The 17,569-nt window shown below is 33.3% G+C and overlaps 1 protein-coding gene across 14 annotated transcripts in view; it reads right to left on the reverse strand.

Moving 5' to 3' along the window:
- SUPT3H (SPT3 homolog, SAGA and STAGA complex component) overlaps positions 1–17,569 on the reverse strand; it is a 605,022-nt gene that overhangs the window by 307,880 nt on the left and 279,573 nt on the right. For all 14 annotated transcript variants that reach the window (XR_007401138.1, XR_007401139.1, XR_007401140.1 and 11 more), the window contains one exon: positions 14,858–14,942. Coding sequence is in view for 8 of the 14 variants with exons in the window: in XM_049092126.1 (XP_048948083.1) it covers positions 14,858–14,942 (85 nt within the window). In the remaining 6 variants the exon portion in view is untranslated. The remainder of the gene's footprint in view (positions 1–14,857; positions 14,943–17,569) is intronic.

Here is a 17,569-nt window from a genome sequence, read left to right on the forward strand (position 1 = left end):
TCCAATTATCCCAACACGATTTTTGAACAGACTGCTGTTTCTCCAGTGTATACTCAGGCCTGCTTTGTTGAAAATTAATCGACTTTATATGCACAGGTTTATTCTGGGATCTCTACTCCATTCTATTAATCTATGTGTCTGCTTTTATTCCAATATCATACTATTTTATTTATTATAGCTTTATAAAACAGTTTGAAATCACAGAGTGTGATATCTCCAGTTTTGTTCTTCTTTATTAGGATCGCTTTGGCTATTCAAGGTCTTTTGTGATTTCATATGAATTTTAGAATTGTTTTATTTTTATTAAAAATGCCATTGGAATTTTGATATGGATTGACTTGAATCTATACACTGCTTTGGATAGTATGGACATTTTACCAATACTAGTTCTTCCAAACTCTGAGCATTGAATATCTTTCCATTTATTTGTGTCATCTTCAATTTTTTCCTTAATGTCCTGTAGTTTTCACTATACAGGTGTTTCATCTCCTTGGTTAAATTTATTCCTAGAAATTATATTCTTTTTGATGCAATTGCAAATGACATTTTTATCTCAACGTCTCTTTTTGATAGTACATTATGAGTGTATAGAAAAACAAGATTTTTGTTTTTAAATTTTGTATCCTTTACTGAATTTGTTGACTTGCAACTTTACTGAATTTATTAGTTTTAACAATATTTTCATGAAATCTGCGAGTTTTTTATATATAACATCATGTCCTTTGCAAATAGTGGAAATTTTACATCTTCCTTTCCTATCTGGATGCCTTTTCTTTTTCTTGCCTGAGTACTCTAAGAGTTCCAATATTATGCTGAATAAAAGTAGTGAAAGAGAGCATCCTTGCCTCCTTCCTTATCTTAGATGAAAAACTTCCCCCTTTTCACTGTTGAGTATGATGTTAGCTGTGGTTTTGTCATAGATGGCCCTTATTACCTATTGAAGTCCAGTCCCTCTATATGTGCTTTATTGAGAGTTTCTTATCAGAAATGGATGTTGAATTTTGTCAAATGCCTTTTCTGCATCTACTGAGATATGATTTTTTTCCTTCTTTCTGTTAATGTGGTGTATCACACTAATTAATTTGTGCATACTGAACCATCCTTGCATCGCTGGAATAAATATCTCTTGATCATGGTGCATGATTCTTTTTATGTATTGTTGAGCTGGTTGCTAATGTTTTGTTGAGGATGTTTGAGCCTATATTAATCAGGGATGTTTGGCCTGGAATTTTCTTGCAACTTCCTTGTCTGGATTTGGTATTAGGGTAATGCTGGCCTTGTTAAATGAGTTTGACAATTCTTTCCTCTTCTATTTTTTGGAAGACTTTGAGAAGGACTGCCATTAATTCTTCTTTGAATGTTTGGTAGAATTGACCAGTGGAGCCATCTGGTCCTGGACTTTCATTTATTGGGAGATTTCTGATTACTGATTCAATCTCCTTAATAGTAACTAGAATGTGTTCAGATTTTCTATTTCATAAGATGCAGTCCCAGTAGGTTGTATATTTCTAGGAATTTATCAATTTCCTTTATTTTGTCCATTTTTTTAGCATATAATTATAGTAGTTTTTTATGATCCTTTATATTTCTGTGGTATCAGTTGTAATGTCTCTTTCATTTGTAATTTTGAGCCTTCTTTTTATCTTTGTGAATCTAAAGGTTTGTCAATTTTGTTTATCTTTTCAAAGAACCAGTTCTTAGTTTCATTGATTTTTTTCTCTTGTCTTCCTAGTCTGTTTCATTTATTTCTGATCCAATTTTTGTTATTTCCTTCCTTCTACTAACTTTAATTTTGTTTGTTCTTTTTCTAGTTCCATTAGGGATTAAGGTAGGTTGTTTGAGTCTTTTCTGATTTCTTTAGGTAGGTTCTTACCACAAATTGGTTGTTCAATAACATGTTGTTTAATTTTCATATATTGGTGAATTTTCCAGTTTTCTTCATGTAGCTAATTAATCCCTAGTTTCATGCCACTATGGTTGGAAAAGATGCTTGAAATGATTTCAATCCCCTTAAATTTATTAAGAATTGTTTTGTGGCCTAACATATCATTTGTCTTAGAAAGTGTTGAATGTGCACTGGAGAAGAATGTGTATTCTCTTCCTTTTGGATTTTAAATTTAATTTCTATATGTCCATATATATTACAAAACTCTTAATTCCCCAAAGGCAAAGTTAATTTTTTACTCACTTTGTATCAGCAGAATCAGAGCTACATTAGTGTCATTCAATAAAGGTTTACTGAATTAATGAATATATAAAATGAATACATGATCTATTACAGCAAGAAATAGTTTGAAAGCAGTATATGGCACTTTAGAAACTAAATGGTGGCTTAATTTACACATTTGTTTTTAGGACACTGTTAAAAATATAACTTTTATGTGCAAAAGACAACTGATAACCACTTCCATACCATTGCAGATTGTATGGCAAAAGATTTAGTCCCATAGGGATTCCCACATATTGGAACAGTAAATACATAAAGAATATTTTAAGATATCATGACTACTGGATCCGAAAGGACACTGCAACATTGAGAACACCACAGATTTCTGAAAAGCAATTCTTAAAGACTTATCTATATAAAACAGCCCTATGCACGCTTGAGCTGCAACCAGTTATCACCAAGTGAAATCAAAACATAATGTGGTAGCTTTCAAACAATAAATAAATATTATTTTAAAATCTAACAAAAGAGGTCTTTGACATGCAGGTTAAAACTAAGAGAAATAGATGTTTAAAATTCAAGAATATCAGGAGGCTACCATCAAAGATAACCAACCAACCAAGCTCTTCTTTAATTGATAAACTTAAATCTGGAATTAATAAACTACTGAATTGCAAATGAATCCCTACTTGGAAATAATATACTTTTACTTAAATCAATATCAGAAATAGGAATTCTTAGGTAACACTGTGGAACAAATATGCTATGATAAAAACGTACCAAGATTCTGATGCAAAGAGGGGAAAAAAGAGGCAAGAAAATAAGAGAAATTCATGATTGTGGTGATCACTTTGCAATATATACAAATACTGAACCATTGGGTTACATCACTGAAACTAATATTATAAATCAATTATGTCTCAACAAAACCTTTTAAATAAAAAAGAAAGTGGATTCACTGAATCAAGTAATACAACAATATTTAGGAAAATGATTGAAATAAAATATCTAGTCAGTTACAGTGGAGTAAGCACACTCTGTACTGCTTCTCTCAACGATTACAATAAAAACCCTGGATATAGTGCATGTGGCAGCTACCTGAGAATTCTGAGTATTAATGGTAGGTGGCAGATCTGAGAAGGATATGAGAACCTGAAATACAAAAATCTGGCAGTGAATTTCATGGGTTTTATTTTGCATTAATAACTCCTATGCTGGACACAAAAACAGTGTAAATTTAAGTCTGATTATGAGGCACGCACAAAAAGTAATGAGAAGCTCTCTCATTCTGCTCCAATGAAGGTTAATGGAGACCTCAAGGATGCAGTGGGTTGGGGTAAAGAGGAAGAGTTTGAATACAAATGGGTAAAACAAGGGAATCTGGGGGGAAATGACGTAACTGTTTAGAACCTTGATTGTTGTGGTAGCTATAAGACTGCATTTGTCATTGGGCAGCCCTGGTGGCACAGCGGTTTAGTGCTGCCTACAGTCGGGGTGTGATCCTGGAGACCCGGGATGGAGTCCCACGTTGGGCTCCCTGCATGGAGCCTGCTTCTCCCTCTGCCTGTGTCTCTGCCTCTCTCTCTGTGTCTCTATGAATGAATAAATAAAATCTTAAAAAAATAAAAAAGACTGCATTTGTCAAAACACATAGAGCTGAACAACAAGAAAAAAATAATTTCAAATGGCAAATGGATTTTGCCATATGTAAAGAGTAATATACTTCAAATATTCAAATATCTTTGAAGTATATTAAAAAAATCAAACTAGTAAGAAAACATAATGCATCAAAATGTGTAGTGGCTGCATTATACTCTAAGGTAAGGAAGTATCAATATTTAAACAACTTTTTCTTATTATGTTTTCCTTTCCTTTGAAAAGCTGAAATGAATGTGCTAAAATGCACAAGCTCATAGGAAATGCAGAAAAGATGAAGCCAAGAAAGCAGTAGAAGGAAGTTGTAAGGACTTAGCAGAAATGGGAGTTGGCTCACCACATGGCAGAGTTTACATTTTATGTCCAGGCAAGTTACCTGCCAACTTAATGAAAAACAACCAATATTTTCAGAGGAGTCATAACACTATATCATCTACAATACCCACTTTTAAAACCAAAATTACTAGAGATGCAAAGAAACAAAAGGATAACTGAGTAATTAGAGGTGTCAATGGAAATGGATTTCAATATGATCCATATCTTGAATTTAGAAGATAAAAACTAAAGGAGTTATTATACATATATTCAAATAATTAAATGAGGGGAATGATGTTAAATTAAAAAATTAAATGAGGGGATGGCCAATTAAGAGCTCCCAGGCTTGCATTCACCCTCAACAACGTGGCCACCATCCACAGACAAAAGGGCCATATGTGTACTTTAGGACCCAGGTAGGAGATTGTGAAATTCCAGTGTAGTCCAAGGCCAAGGAGAACTGTTTTGCAAGTGATCTGCTGACTGTGGTACTGGCTACAAACTCAGAAACAATCCTGTACCCCTGAAGACTAGGCTACACCCCCGTGTAGCCATGGTACCATCACCTGCATCAAACACCAAAGGACCTAGGAGGAGTTATGCCCAGCTGTGCTTCAGGTAGTAAAGACACAGCTCAGTCCCAGCTGTGGAACTTGAAATGGTCTGTGCATGATTCCAATCCCCTTGACCACTGCCCAGAAACCTCTGTAGGTAAGACCACCAAACTTGATCTTTCTGTAGATTCTGAAAGGGCCCTATAACTGGGCTCCCATACTTCCCGGCTGTTGTCTCAAGGAGTCCTGCTGGCACAAGAACCAGGCAGGAAACATTTCTGTCTACAGACAGAAATCATAAATCAAGTGTTTTTTTTCTGATCCTAGTGGTAAGGAACTAGAAATCAATAACAGGAGGAAAACTGGAAAATTCTCAAATATGCAGAAATTAAACGGCACTCTTCTGAATAATTAATAGATCAAAGAAGAAATCAAAAGTGAAGACAGAAACTAGCTTGAGACAAAAAAAAATCACATACCAAAGCTTTTGGGATGTAGCAAAACCTGTCCTGAGAAGGCAGATTTTAGCAACAAATGCCTACGTTCATAATAGATGCAAGAAAAAACATTTCACAAAATTAAACACCCTTTTAAGATAATTCTAAACAGATTATGAAAAGAAGAAATATAACTCAATATAATAAAGGTCATATATGACAAACTAATAGTTAATATCAAGCAAAAGATTAAATGTTTTTCTTTTAAGATCATGATCAAGACCAGGGTGCTCATTCTTACCACTCTTATTCAATATACTATTGGAAGCCCTACCCAGAAAAATTAGTCAAGAAAGAGAAATAGAAAGTATTCAAATTGGAAAGGAAGATAAAAATTTGTCTGTTTGCAGATGACATGAAGTTACATGTAGAAAATATAAAGAATCCACCAAAAAACATTAAAGCCAGTAAATTCAGTCAAGTTGCAGAATAAAAAGTCAATAAAAATAAGTTACATTTCTGCACACTAGCAATGAGCTATTTGAAAGAGAAATAAAAGAATCACATTTACACTAGCATAAAAAAAAAAACATTTAAATTTAACCAGTGAGGTGAAATATCACCACATTGAAAATTGTATGATATCGGTGAAAGTAGAGAACACAAAAAAATGGAAAGATATCTTATGCTTATGGATTGAAAAATTAATATTATTTAAATGTCCATATTACTCAAACCCTTCTATAGACTCAATGAAATCCCTATAAAAATTCGAAGAGCATTTTTCACAAAAAATAGAAAAAACAATGCTAAATTTTATATGGAACCACAAAAGACCCTGAATAACTAAAGCAATCTTGAGAGAAAAAAAAAAATCAAAGCCTGATTTTGAACTACACTACAAAGCTATAGTAATAAAAACAGCATGGTACTGACATAAAAATGGATACAAAGATAAATGACATAGAATTAAGATCCTAGAAATATACCTATGCATACACAATGAACTAATATTTCATAAGGAAGCCAAGAATATTCAATGGAGAAAACAGTCTCTTCAATAGATGGTACTGGAAAACTGGATACTACCTGTGAAAGAATGAAACTAGACCTCTATCTTACACTTCTCACAAAAATTAACTCAGAATGGAATAAAGACTTAAATGTAAGATCTGAAACCATATAACTCTTAGAAGAAAAACTTAGATAAAAGGCTCCTGATAATGGTCTGGGCAATAATATTTTGGATATGACACTAAAAGCACAGCAAAAAATAAACGACTGAGAATACATCAAATTAAAAAGCTGTTGCAGAGCAAAAGTCACAATCAATAAAATGAAAAGGCATCCTATGGAATGGGAGAAAATATCTGTAAGCCATATATCTGATAAGATATCAATATCCACAATATTCAGGGATATCATACAATCCCATAGTAAAAAAAGAATAATTCTTTTAAAAAAATTGTATAGAATAGGGTTCAGGAGGCCTCAATCCTGGTTCCAACCCCAGCACTTAAGCTTGGGTCTCAGACTAGTTGTTTTTCTACACTTGGACATTCAAATTGGAAACTATAATATCCTCTCTGTTTTCCTTCTTGAGACTTAATAATTATCAAATAAAACATAAAATGAAAAGGTTGGCAAACTTAAAATTGGGGATGGACCTGAATAGATTTTTTCCCAAAGAAGATACACAAATGGCTACAAGACATGGAAAAAGTGCTCAACATCACTTATCACCAAAGAAATGCAAATCAAAACCATAATAAGATATCATCTCATCCATGCTAGAATGACTGTTAACAACATATGAGACTATAAATGCTGGCGAGGATATGGAGAAAAGCAACCTTTTGTGTGCTATTGGTAGGAAAGTAAATTGATACAGCCACTATGGAAAACAGTATGAAAATTTCTCAAAAAAATAAAAAAATTACTTACACAAAAGCCATCAATCCTACTTCTGGGTGTATATCCCAAAGGAAATAAAGTCTTTGAAAAGATATCTACCCAATATACATTACAGCTTTATTTGCAATAGTCAAGACATAAAAAACACCCAGATGTGGATCATGGGTGAATGGATGAAGAAAATGTGGCACATGTGTGCATGTACATGTGTAATGGACTATTATTTGGCTACACAAAAAAAAGCCCTGCAGTCCCTGCAATTATTTGCAACAACATAAAACAAACCTTGAGAGCATTATTTTAAGTGAAAGAAGTCAGAAAGAGAAAGCATACTGTATGATCTCATTATAAACAGAATCTAAAAAAATCCCAAACTCACAGACACAGAGAGTACATTGGTGGCTGAGGGGTGGAAGAAATGGGACAATGTGGTTCAAACGGTATAGTATAAACTTCCAATTATGTGATGTATCAGTTCTGAGGACCTAATGTACAACATTGTGAATATAGCTAATGATACTGTATTATATACATGAGAGTTGCTGCGAGTGTAGATACAAATGTTTTCATCACTCATGTTAAATACGTGAGGTGATGGATGTCTTAATTAACCTTAATGTGGTAATCATTTCACAATATAAACAAGCAAATCATGTTATCATACACTTTAAACTTACACAATGTTACATGTCAATTATTTCTCGATAAACATGAAATAAAAGAATTAAAGAGGGATGCCTGGGTGACTCAGCAGTTGAGCGTCTGCCTTCAGCTCAGATTCCAGGTTTGGGGATCAAGTCCCACATCATGCTCCCTGTGAGGAGCCTACTTCTCCCCTGCCTGTTTCTCTGCCTCTCTCTCTCTGTGCCTCTTACGAATAAATAAATAAAATCTTAAAAAAAAAAGAATTAAAGAGAAAAACTAATATACAAATAATTATGACAGGGCATAAAACACATACACACATAGATATACACATTTTGTAATGGCTGCAAACATACAACGCTAAGAAAAGACTAACTTTTAAAAAAAATTCTCTATTCTTTTCAGCTGAAGAAATCACACTAATACATGCTTTGAATACTGCAAAGAGAAAACAAAGCAAGACCTTCTTTTAGTAAGATATCTCATTCCACTTTATATTTATTTAGTGAGATTTGGACAGGGTCAATCTCACAAACATAGATCATAATTATTATACAAATAATACATGGATCATTATATGTATATGTAATAGTAAGTTTCTTCATGAAAGACAAGCAAATTTTTCTTATAATTGTAATGACCATCATCAATTAACTTCTATATTTAACTTGGAGCTTCTAAATTTGAAATAAAAGAACAATATAAACATGTGTCCATAATTCAAAAAGGGATATTATAGTCCAAAAAGAAACATTTTCAAATAGCATAATAGAAGTTACTGTTGTTAAAATGAAAAATATATCAGATTGACCAAATAGTAGAATATAGTTACAAAAGAATCCTTGAAATCAGTAGAAACTACAAAGCCAAAAAAAAGTAACAGCTAAACAGGGGAAAATTTTTTGAAGAAAAATTTAGAGGCTCTCAGAGATTTGTGAAATAACAGATGGTTCAGCACACATGTGACTGAAATCGAAGAATGAAAAACACAAACAAAAAATAATGGCCAAAAACTTCTGCAAATTGGCAGAAAACATTAGTTTCCAGATCTAACAAGATCAGCAAACTCGCAAGCAAGATAAACATGAAGAAAGTCAGTCCCTCCATACACCAAGCTTCAAATATCCAACAATAAAGAGAAAATCTTGAAATGAGCCAGAGAATGACAACATGTTACATACAGGGAAACAAATAAGTAACAGCTGATTTGTCATCAGAAACTAAGATATGCTGAGAAACACTGGAATAGCACATTTGCATAGCTAAAAGGAAGAGATTAGCAGTGAGAATTCCACATACAGAAAAGATACAAGAAAAGGTGAAAATAGATATGTTCAGATGCAGAAACTAAAGATAATTCATCACTGGCACTATTAAAAAACATTATCATTTTCAGTATGAGGGAAATTATTTAAATGGCAACTCATACCTGTAAGAACAAATGATGAGCATGGAAAATGGTAAACGTGGGTAAACGTAAAAAAAATTATACATACTTCCTTCAATAACTTAATTGCTTTAAAAGACACAGGACTCTTTATAAAGGGAAAGCTACAATACTTTGATGTGAGGATAACAGCATGTATAGATTTAATACACTAAATAGTAAATATCTGATCTTTTGTTGGTTTGTTTGTTTGTTTTAAATATTTTATTTATTTATTCATGAGAGACACAGAGAGAGAGGCAGAGAGACAGGCAGAGGGAGAAGCAGGTTCCATGCAGGGAGCCCGATGTGGGACCCGATCCCAGGACCCCAGGATCACAACCTGAGCCGAAGGCAGATGCTCAATCACTGAGCCACCCAGGCGCCCTTTTTTGTTTGTTTTTAAAGACAGAACAACACATAAAGACACAGGCACAAAGGAAAGAAGGCCATGTGAATCAGGAGTGACAGAAAAATAGTTGCCAACTGAAAATTCTATATCTAGTACTTTAAAACTTCTGCCATCTCATCTGGTCTCCATGTTGTCTTTTGTTTTAATTATTTTTTTAATTTAAATTTTAGGTAGTTAAGATACAGTACAGTATTGGTTTGGTTTCTCAAGTAGAATTCAGTGATTCATCATTTACATATAACACCCAGCAGGGACGCCTGGATGGCTCAGCGGTTGAGCGTTTGCCTTTGGCTCAGGGCATGACCCTGGAATCCTTGGATTGAATCCCACATTGGGCTTCCTGAATGGAGCCTGCTTCTCCCTCTACCTGTCTCTGCCTCTTTCTCTCTCTGTGTCTCTCATGAATAAATAAATAAAATCTTAAAAAAAAATACCCAGCATAACAAGTGGCCTTCTTACTACCTATCACCCATCTAGCCCTCCTCACCCACCTCCCTCCATCAACCCTCAGTTTGTTCTATGCTTCTTATGGCTTGTTTCTCTCTTTTCTTTTTTTCTTCCCCCTTCCCATATGTTTATCTATTTTCTTTCTTAAATTTCACATATGGGTGAGCTCATACATTGTCTTTTTCTGACTGACTTACTTCACTCAGCATAATACATTGCAGCTCCATCCATGTCATTTCAAATGGCAAGCTTTCATTCTTTTTGATGGTTGAATAATATTCCATCGTGTACACCACATAGTTTGGCTATTGCTGATAATGCTGCTATAAACATCAGGGTGCATATATCCCTTTAAATCTGTATATTTGTATCCTTTGGATAAATACCTAGTAGTGCAACTGCTGGATCATATGGTAGTTCAGTTTTTAACATTTTGAGGTACCTCCATGCTGTTCTTCAAAGTGGCTGGACCAGTCTGCATCTCCACCAACAGTGCAAAAGTGTTCCCCTTTCTCTGCAACCACACCAACACCTGTTGTTTCTTGTGTTGTTAATTTTAGCCATCCTGACGGGTGTTAAGATGGTTTCTCATCATGGTTTTGATTTGTATTTCCCTGATTATGAGTAATGTTGAGCATCTTCTTATGTGTCTGTTAGCCATCTGGATGTCTGTTTTGGAAAAGTGCCTCTTCATGTCTTCTGCCCCTTTCTTATCAGTTTATGGTATTTGCAAATATCTTCTTCCATTCTGTAGGCTGCCTTTTAGTTTTGTTGATTGTTTCCTTCACTTTGCAGAAGCTTTTTATCTTGATGAAGTCCCAATAGTTCATTTTTACTTGTTTCCCTTGTCTGTGGTGACATGTCTAGTAAGATAATGCCACAGATGAGGTCAAAGAGGTCAAAGAGGTTTCTGCCAGTGTTCTCCTCTAGGATTTTGATGGTTTTCTGTCTTACATTTGGCTCTTTAATCCATTTTGAATTTATTTTTGTGTATGGCATAAGAAAGTGGTCCAGTTTAATTCTTCTACATGTTGCTATATGTCTTCCTAATATCATTTGTTGAAGAGACTGTCTTTTTTTCCACTGGATATTTTTTCCTGCTTTGTTGAAGATTAGTTGACCATATAGTTGTAGGTCCATTTCTGGGTAATATATTCTATTCTATTGATCTAATAAATGTCTGTTTTTGTCCAGTACCATACTGTCTTGATGACTACAGCTTTGTAATATAGCTTGAAATCCAAAATCATGATGCCTCCAGTTTTGTTTTTCTTTTTTAGAATTGCTTTGGCTATTTGGGGTCCTTTATGGTTCCACACAAATTTTAGGATTATTCATTCTAATTCTGTAAAAAATGCTGGTGGTATTTTGATGAAGACTGCATTAAATATGTAGATTGCTTTGGGTAGTACAGACATTTTATCAATGTTTGTTCTTCCAATCCATGAGCATAGGATGCTTATTCATTGTGTTAAGCCTTCTTTAATTTCTTTCCTAAGAAAAAAAGTGTTCTATAGTTTTTAGAGTATATACCTTTTACTTCCTTAGTTAATTTATTCCTAGGTATCTTACTGTTTTGGTGCAACTGCAAAGGAAATCAATTCCTTGATTCCTTCTCTTGCTGCTCATTTTTGGTCTATAGAAAAGCAACAGATTTTTGCACATTGATTTTATATCCTGCAAATTTGTTGAATTCATGTATGACTCTTAGCAATTTTTTGGTGGAGCCTTTCAGGTTTTCTACATAAATTATTCTGTTTGCAAATAGTGAATGTTTGACCTCCCTTGCCAACGCAGCAAGGGAAAAGGGATCCTTAACCCACAAGGGATCAGGTTTGCTGAGGATTTGTCCACAGAGAGTTGGCAAGCCAGAAAGGCGTGGAAGGAAATATTCAAGGAGCTAATGGGAAAAATATGCAGCCAAGAATTCTTTATCCAGCAAGACTGTCATTCAAAATAGAAAGAGAGATAAAAAAGAGTTTCCCAGACAAACAAAACCTAGATGAGTTCATGCAAGAAATTTTAAGGGGACTCTGAGTGGGGGGATAAAAGACCAAAAGCAACAAAGACTAGAAAGGACCAAAGAACATCACCAGAAACACCAACTCTACAGGTAACACAATAGCACTAAATTTGTATCTCTTAATAATCACTCTGAATGTAAATGGATTAAATGTGCCAATCAAAAGACACAGAGTATCAGAATGTATAAAAAAAACAAGATCCATCTATATGTTGCTGCCTACAAGAGGCTCATTTTATACCTACTCTCCATGTTTTCTAATGAAAATCCTACTGTCTTTCCGTCATTGTTCCCCTATGGTATTGAATCTGTGTGTTTTTAGGATTTATATCTTTTATATTCAGCAGTTTAATATGCATTTCATTGGGTTTACCCTGCTTGGAGCTGGGTCAGCTCTTCAAATCTAAAGATTCCTGTATTTCAGTTTCAGTTGCAGTAGGAACAAAGACCAAATACATAGGAATAAATTTAATAAGAAATATGTGAAGCCTATAGAAAAAAAAACGTTAAAACACTCATGAAAGACACAAAAGTGGCTTTGAATAAAGGTAAAGACATTCCCTATTCTTAGATGGAGTCAACAATCTTAAGATGTAGTTCTCTCTAAACTAATTTATAAATTCATGCAATAAAGATACCAAAAAGCTATTTTACAGAGCTAGAAAATCTTATACTAACATTCATATAAGAAAATATACATACAAGAATAACCAGGAACACAAAGAAAGAAAAATTACCAGGAGTCTAGTTCTAACAATCTTTACAATACACCTATATAAGATGTATTATCATATGTATAGAAAAATAAGGCACTGGTAATAAATATAAAATCATAAATGGACCCCAAATAATGTTTATTTAGTATATGATAAAGGAGGCATTTCAAATCGTTAGGGAAAGTATGGACTTTTTAATAAATGATGATGGTATAACTGGGTAGTCATAAAGGTAAAATTAGATCCACATCTCACATGATAACAAGAATAAACTAACAAATGAATTAAGGATCTAAATGTTAAAAATAAAACCATTCAGAAGGCAGCATGGGTGAATTCCTCTTCGAATTCAGTATAAAGAAAGTCTAACTATGTTTCAAAATCATAAGACAATAAAAGGTTCATATATATTTGGCTCTGTTAAAATAAAAATATTTGCACACCTAAAAAAAATCATAAAAGGGCACCTGGGTGGCTCAGTCAGTTAAGTGTCTGCCTTCAGCTCAGATCATGATCTCAGGATCCTGGGACTGAGCCCTACATTATCGGACTCTCCGCTCAGCAGGGAGTCTGCTTCTCCTTCTCCCTCTGTGCATGCATTTGTTCTCTCTCTCATGAATGCACTCTCTCTCTCAAATAAATAAAAATAAATCCTTAAAAAAATTTAAAATCATAGAAACAAAGTCAAAAGATAATTCACACACTAGAAAATTATATTTGTATCATTACTATAAAGGAATGATATCTCTGATATATATATATATATATATATATATATATATATATATATATATATATATATATACACACACACACACACACACACACACACACACACAGGACATAGGATCAAAACCCTGATGGACAAATGGGAAAAAGACATGAAAGAGTTCTTAACGGCCAACACTATAACAAGTTGAGCAATACAAATAAATAATAATATTACTGCATAATGATTCTAAGAATAAAATTTAAATACACACTAGTCCATACAAATATACATTAAAAACTGAATAAAGATAGGTATTCCATTAGGAATATTTGCAATTAAAAAATATAAAAGGAAAGCAGGAAATAGAAAATCACTATTAGGTAAATACTACAGTCACAATGGCCTCAGACAAGATCCACTGATGAATGTTAAATAAATATGCATAAATTTTTAGAGAGGGAAAATATTTACAGAGTCACAAAATACCTTCAAGATATTTCTTAACAACAAAATTTTAAAAACTTGTAACTTCATTATAGAGAAAAATTTCAGCATATATACCACCTTAAAGCAACTATTATCAGGTTAAAATGACAAATAAAACATCAAGAACGTGCATGTGTTGGTCTGATACACTGAGAAGGACCCGTCACTTCTGTGGTAGTCTTGGCAAAAACTCACAGCCACCTTCTAATCATAAGAAAACATCAGCCTGATTGAAAAAAAGAAGAGCGTTCATTCTATAGAACAGCTGTCTAGTATGTTTAAAAAGGTGTCAAGGCCATGAGACAAGGAAAGATGGAACTAACCTAGAAAGGGGCTGAGTACAAAGACAAGACAGCTAAGTACAATGTGTTACCTCAGATTGGCTCCTAGAACAGGAAAGAAACATTAGAAAGAAAACTGATGGAAATTAAGTAAGTTCGGTAATTTCATTAAAAGTACTTTACCAACGTTATTTCCTGTTTTTGATCATTGTACTGTGGTTAGATAAGATGTTAACAGAGGAAGATGAGAAGTATAAAAGTATCTGAGAATTCTATGTACTATTTGTGCAGTTCTTCTAAAGTCTAAAGTACAACACAGAAAAGTTTTGAAAGGTATTTTGGAAAAACTGCACTAATATAATGATAGAAAACAATTCAGTGTTACCAGAGGCCAGGGAAGGGGGGAAAGAACTAACTTCCTAGGGGCACAAGAGAACTTCTATGGATGATGAAAATGTTCTATATCATGATGGTGTTCATAGTCACAGGACAGTATTCAGCTCTCAAAAGTCACTGAATTAGAGTGGTAAAATTTTATGTAAATTACACTTCAATCCAGCAGACAAAAGAAAGAGTTCCAAATGTAAATACAATCTTTAAAAACAAGTGTTTAAAAACAGTATAAGCAAATGGAGAAAAACCAAATAGGTTTATATATGCTCTTACCAGATTAATTAACTGTGTGTGTACCACATCTTCTACCAAAACTGCTGTTTCATGAAGAGGCCTCCTAGCATCACCTAAGGAAAACCTGCCAAAAAAAAAAAAAAAATTTAAACATACCAATATTAAAGGCTATAAAACTAAGAAAGGTAAAAAGTGAAAGATATTGATTATCATAATTGGGCAATCATGAAGTACAAATTATTCCTCAAATAACAGCGGTTGTACAATTTTCTATAGACAGAATTGTATCTCTCTCATACAAGCTACAATTTCCATAGAAAATGCAGTGTTAGCTATGCTATTTGTCGATCTCTGAAGTCATTTTCAAGGGCACTTACTGTTTCAAATGGAAAATATTAATAACTACTTCATAATATTGGCAGTCAGAAAATCATGTTACCATGTCCAAAGTACTAATAAAGTAACATATTAATAGCAGTTTAGAAAATTATAAAAGTATGCAATGTAACCAAGCAAGTAATATAATTAAAATGAAAAGTTGCTTAGAAAAATTTATATAAATGTCATAATTTATCATTTCTAATTATAGACAAGCAGATTGTCAAGAAAGGCTTACTGATCTTGATAGTGATTTTCTGAACTTTCATATGGTGGACTAGATGTGCAGAGAATCCCTTCCTGGTAAAGAACACTTGAAAATGCACAATACTATATTAACAACTTACATTTAAAGCCTGCTTTAAGCAGCAGTATAGGAGATAAAACAGAAGGCTGACAAGATGAGAAAATACAGTTCCACTGGATAAGAGAGCCCTCGAGCCAAAATTTATTCTGAAGGCATCTAGATATTCATAGTAGCCAATAATCTGGATTTCATCTAGAATTGTATTCAAGATATAGCAAAGAATGCTGGGACCCCAAGCAAGGAAGGAGGTCATTTGAGAAACCAAATATGAAGTCAGTGATATCTGGTATGGGTGATCTCAGCAAATCCATACTCCACAGAAGGCACTTTGCCTATTTCACGCAAGGCTATGAGTGAAAGAACAAAAAAATGCAATGCTGGCATGAGGATACAAATGGAATACAATAGAGAGCCCATAAATAAAATCCTATATTATGTACAAAAATTTTTGATAATGGTACCAGGAACACCCAATTTGGAAAGGACAATCTTTTCAACAACTGATGCAGAGAAATATGATATCCATATGTAAAAGAATGAAGTTGGACTCTTACCTTGTACCATATAAAAAAATAAACTCAAAATAGATCAAAGACCTAAATTAAAAAGCTAAAACTATAAAATTCTCAAAATAAAACAGGGGGGGGAATCTTCATGACCTTGGATTTGGCAAGGGTTTCTTAACTATGACACCGAAATTACAGGCAACAAAAGAAAAAATAAATATATTGGAATTCATCACAGTTACAAACCTTTTATACATCAAAGGACAAGACAGTGAAAAGACAACCCACGGAATGGGAATAAATATTTGAAAATCATGTATCAGATAAATAACCAGAATATATTTATAAAACTCTTGAAATACAACAATGAAGAAAAATACCCCAATTTTAAAATGGGCAATATATTTGAATAGATAGGTCTCCAATGAAAATATACAAATAGCCAACAGCAAATGAAAAGATCCTCAATATCATTAGTAATTAGAGAAATGCAAATCAAAACCAAATTGATATGCTACTTCACACCCAGAAGAATGGCTATTATCAACAAAATGGATAATGCTGGCTAGGATACAGAGAAATTAGAAACACTGTACATTGCTGGAGAGAATGCAAAATGGAATAGCCACTGTGGAAAATAGTTGGGTTGTTCTGGAAAATGTTAAACATAGGATTAGGATTTGACCTAGCAATTCTACTCCTGGGTATGTATCCCCCAAAGAATTGAAAATTGAAAACAGGGATTCAAACAAGTATGTGTATACCAATGATCATAGTTACATTATTCAGAATTGTCAAAAAATAGCAACAACCAAAATCTCCATTAACGAATGAACAAATATATGCATGTAAAATATTATTCAGCAATAAAAAAGAAAGAAGATCTGATAGATACTCCTACACCAATGAACTTTAAAAACACTGTCTTAACTAAAATAAGCCAGACAAAAATGACAAATCTGGAATAAGAAAACTTATAGAGATATAAAGTCAAATAGAGGACACAAAGGGATTGCAGAGTTTTTGCTTACTGTGTAGAGAGTTTGTCTGGGATGATAAGAAAAATCTAAACAATAAATAGTGATGATGGTAGCACCATATTGTGAATGTACTTAATGCCAGAGAACCGTACAGTTAAAAATAAAGTGGTAAATTTTAAGTTATGTATATTTTACAAATAATTAATATGGATGAATAAAAATTAAAGAGCAGACTAGATTCAGCTATAAAGATAATTAGTTTAGAACAGCAGATCTAAGGTAATTACCTATAATATATCATAGGTAATAACAAAACATCATGATAAATATTAAGCCAAATATGTTGATACTATAGTGAAATGGATAAATTTCTTTAAAAATACAAATGGCCAAAGCTGACTTAAGAAAAAATCTAAAAACCTGAATAGTTCCATAAATTTGAAAGAAATTAAATCAGCAATAAAAAACCAAAACACAAAAAAACTCAAAATAAACAAAAACAAAACAACCTGACCTCATCTGTAATGTTGTACCAAAATTGCAAAGAATAGATTATTCTAATTTGATACTTTTCAAGAGA

The sequence above is a fragment of the Canis lupus genome, chromosome 12 (genome assembly GCF_003254725.2).
Source record: "Canis lupus dingo isolate Sandy chromosome 12, ASM325472v2, whole genome shotgun sequence".
Taxonomy (NCBI): Eukaryota; Metazoa; Chordata; class Mammalia; order Carnivora; family Canidae; genus Canis; species Canis lupus.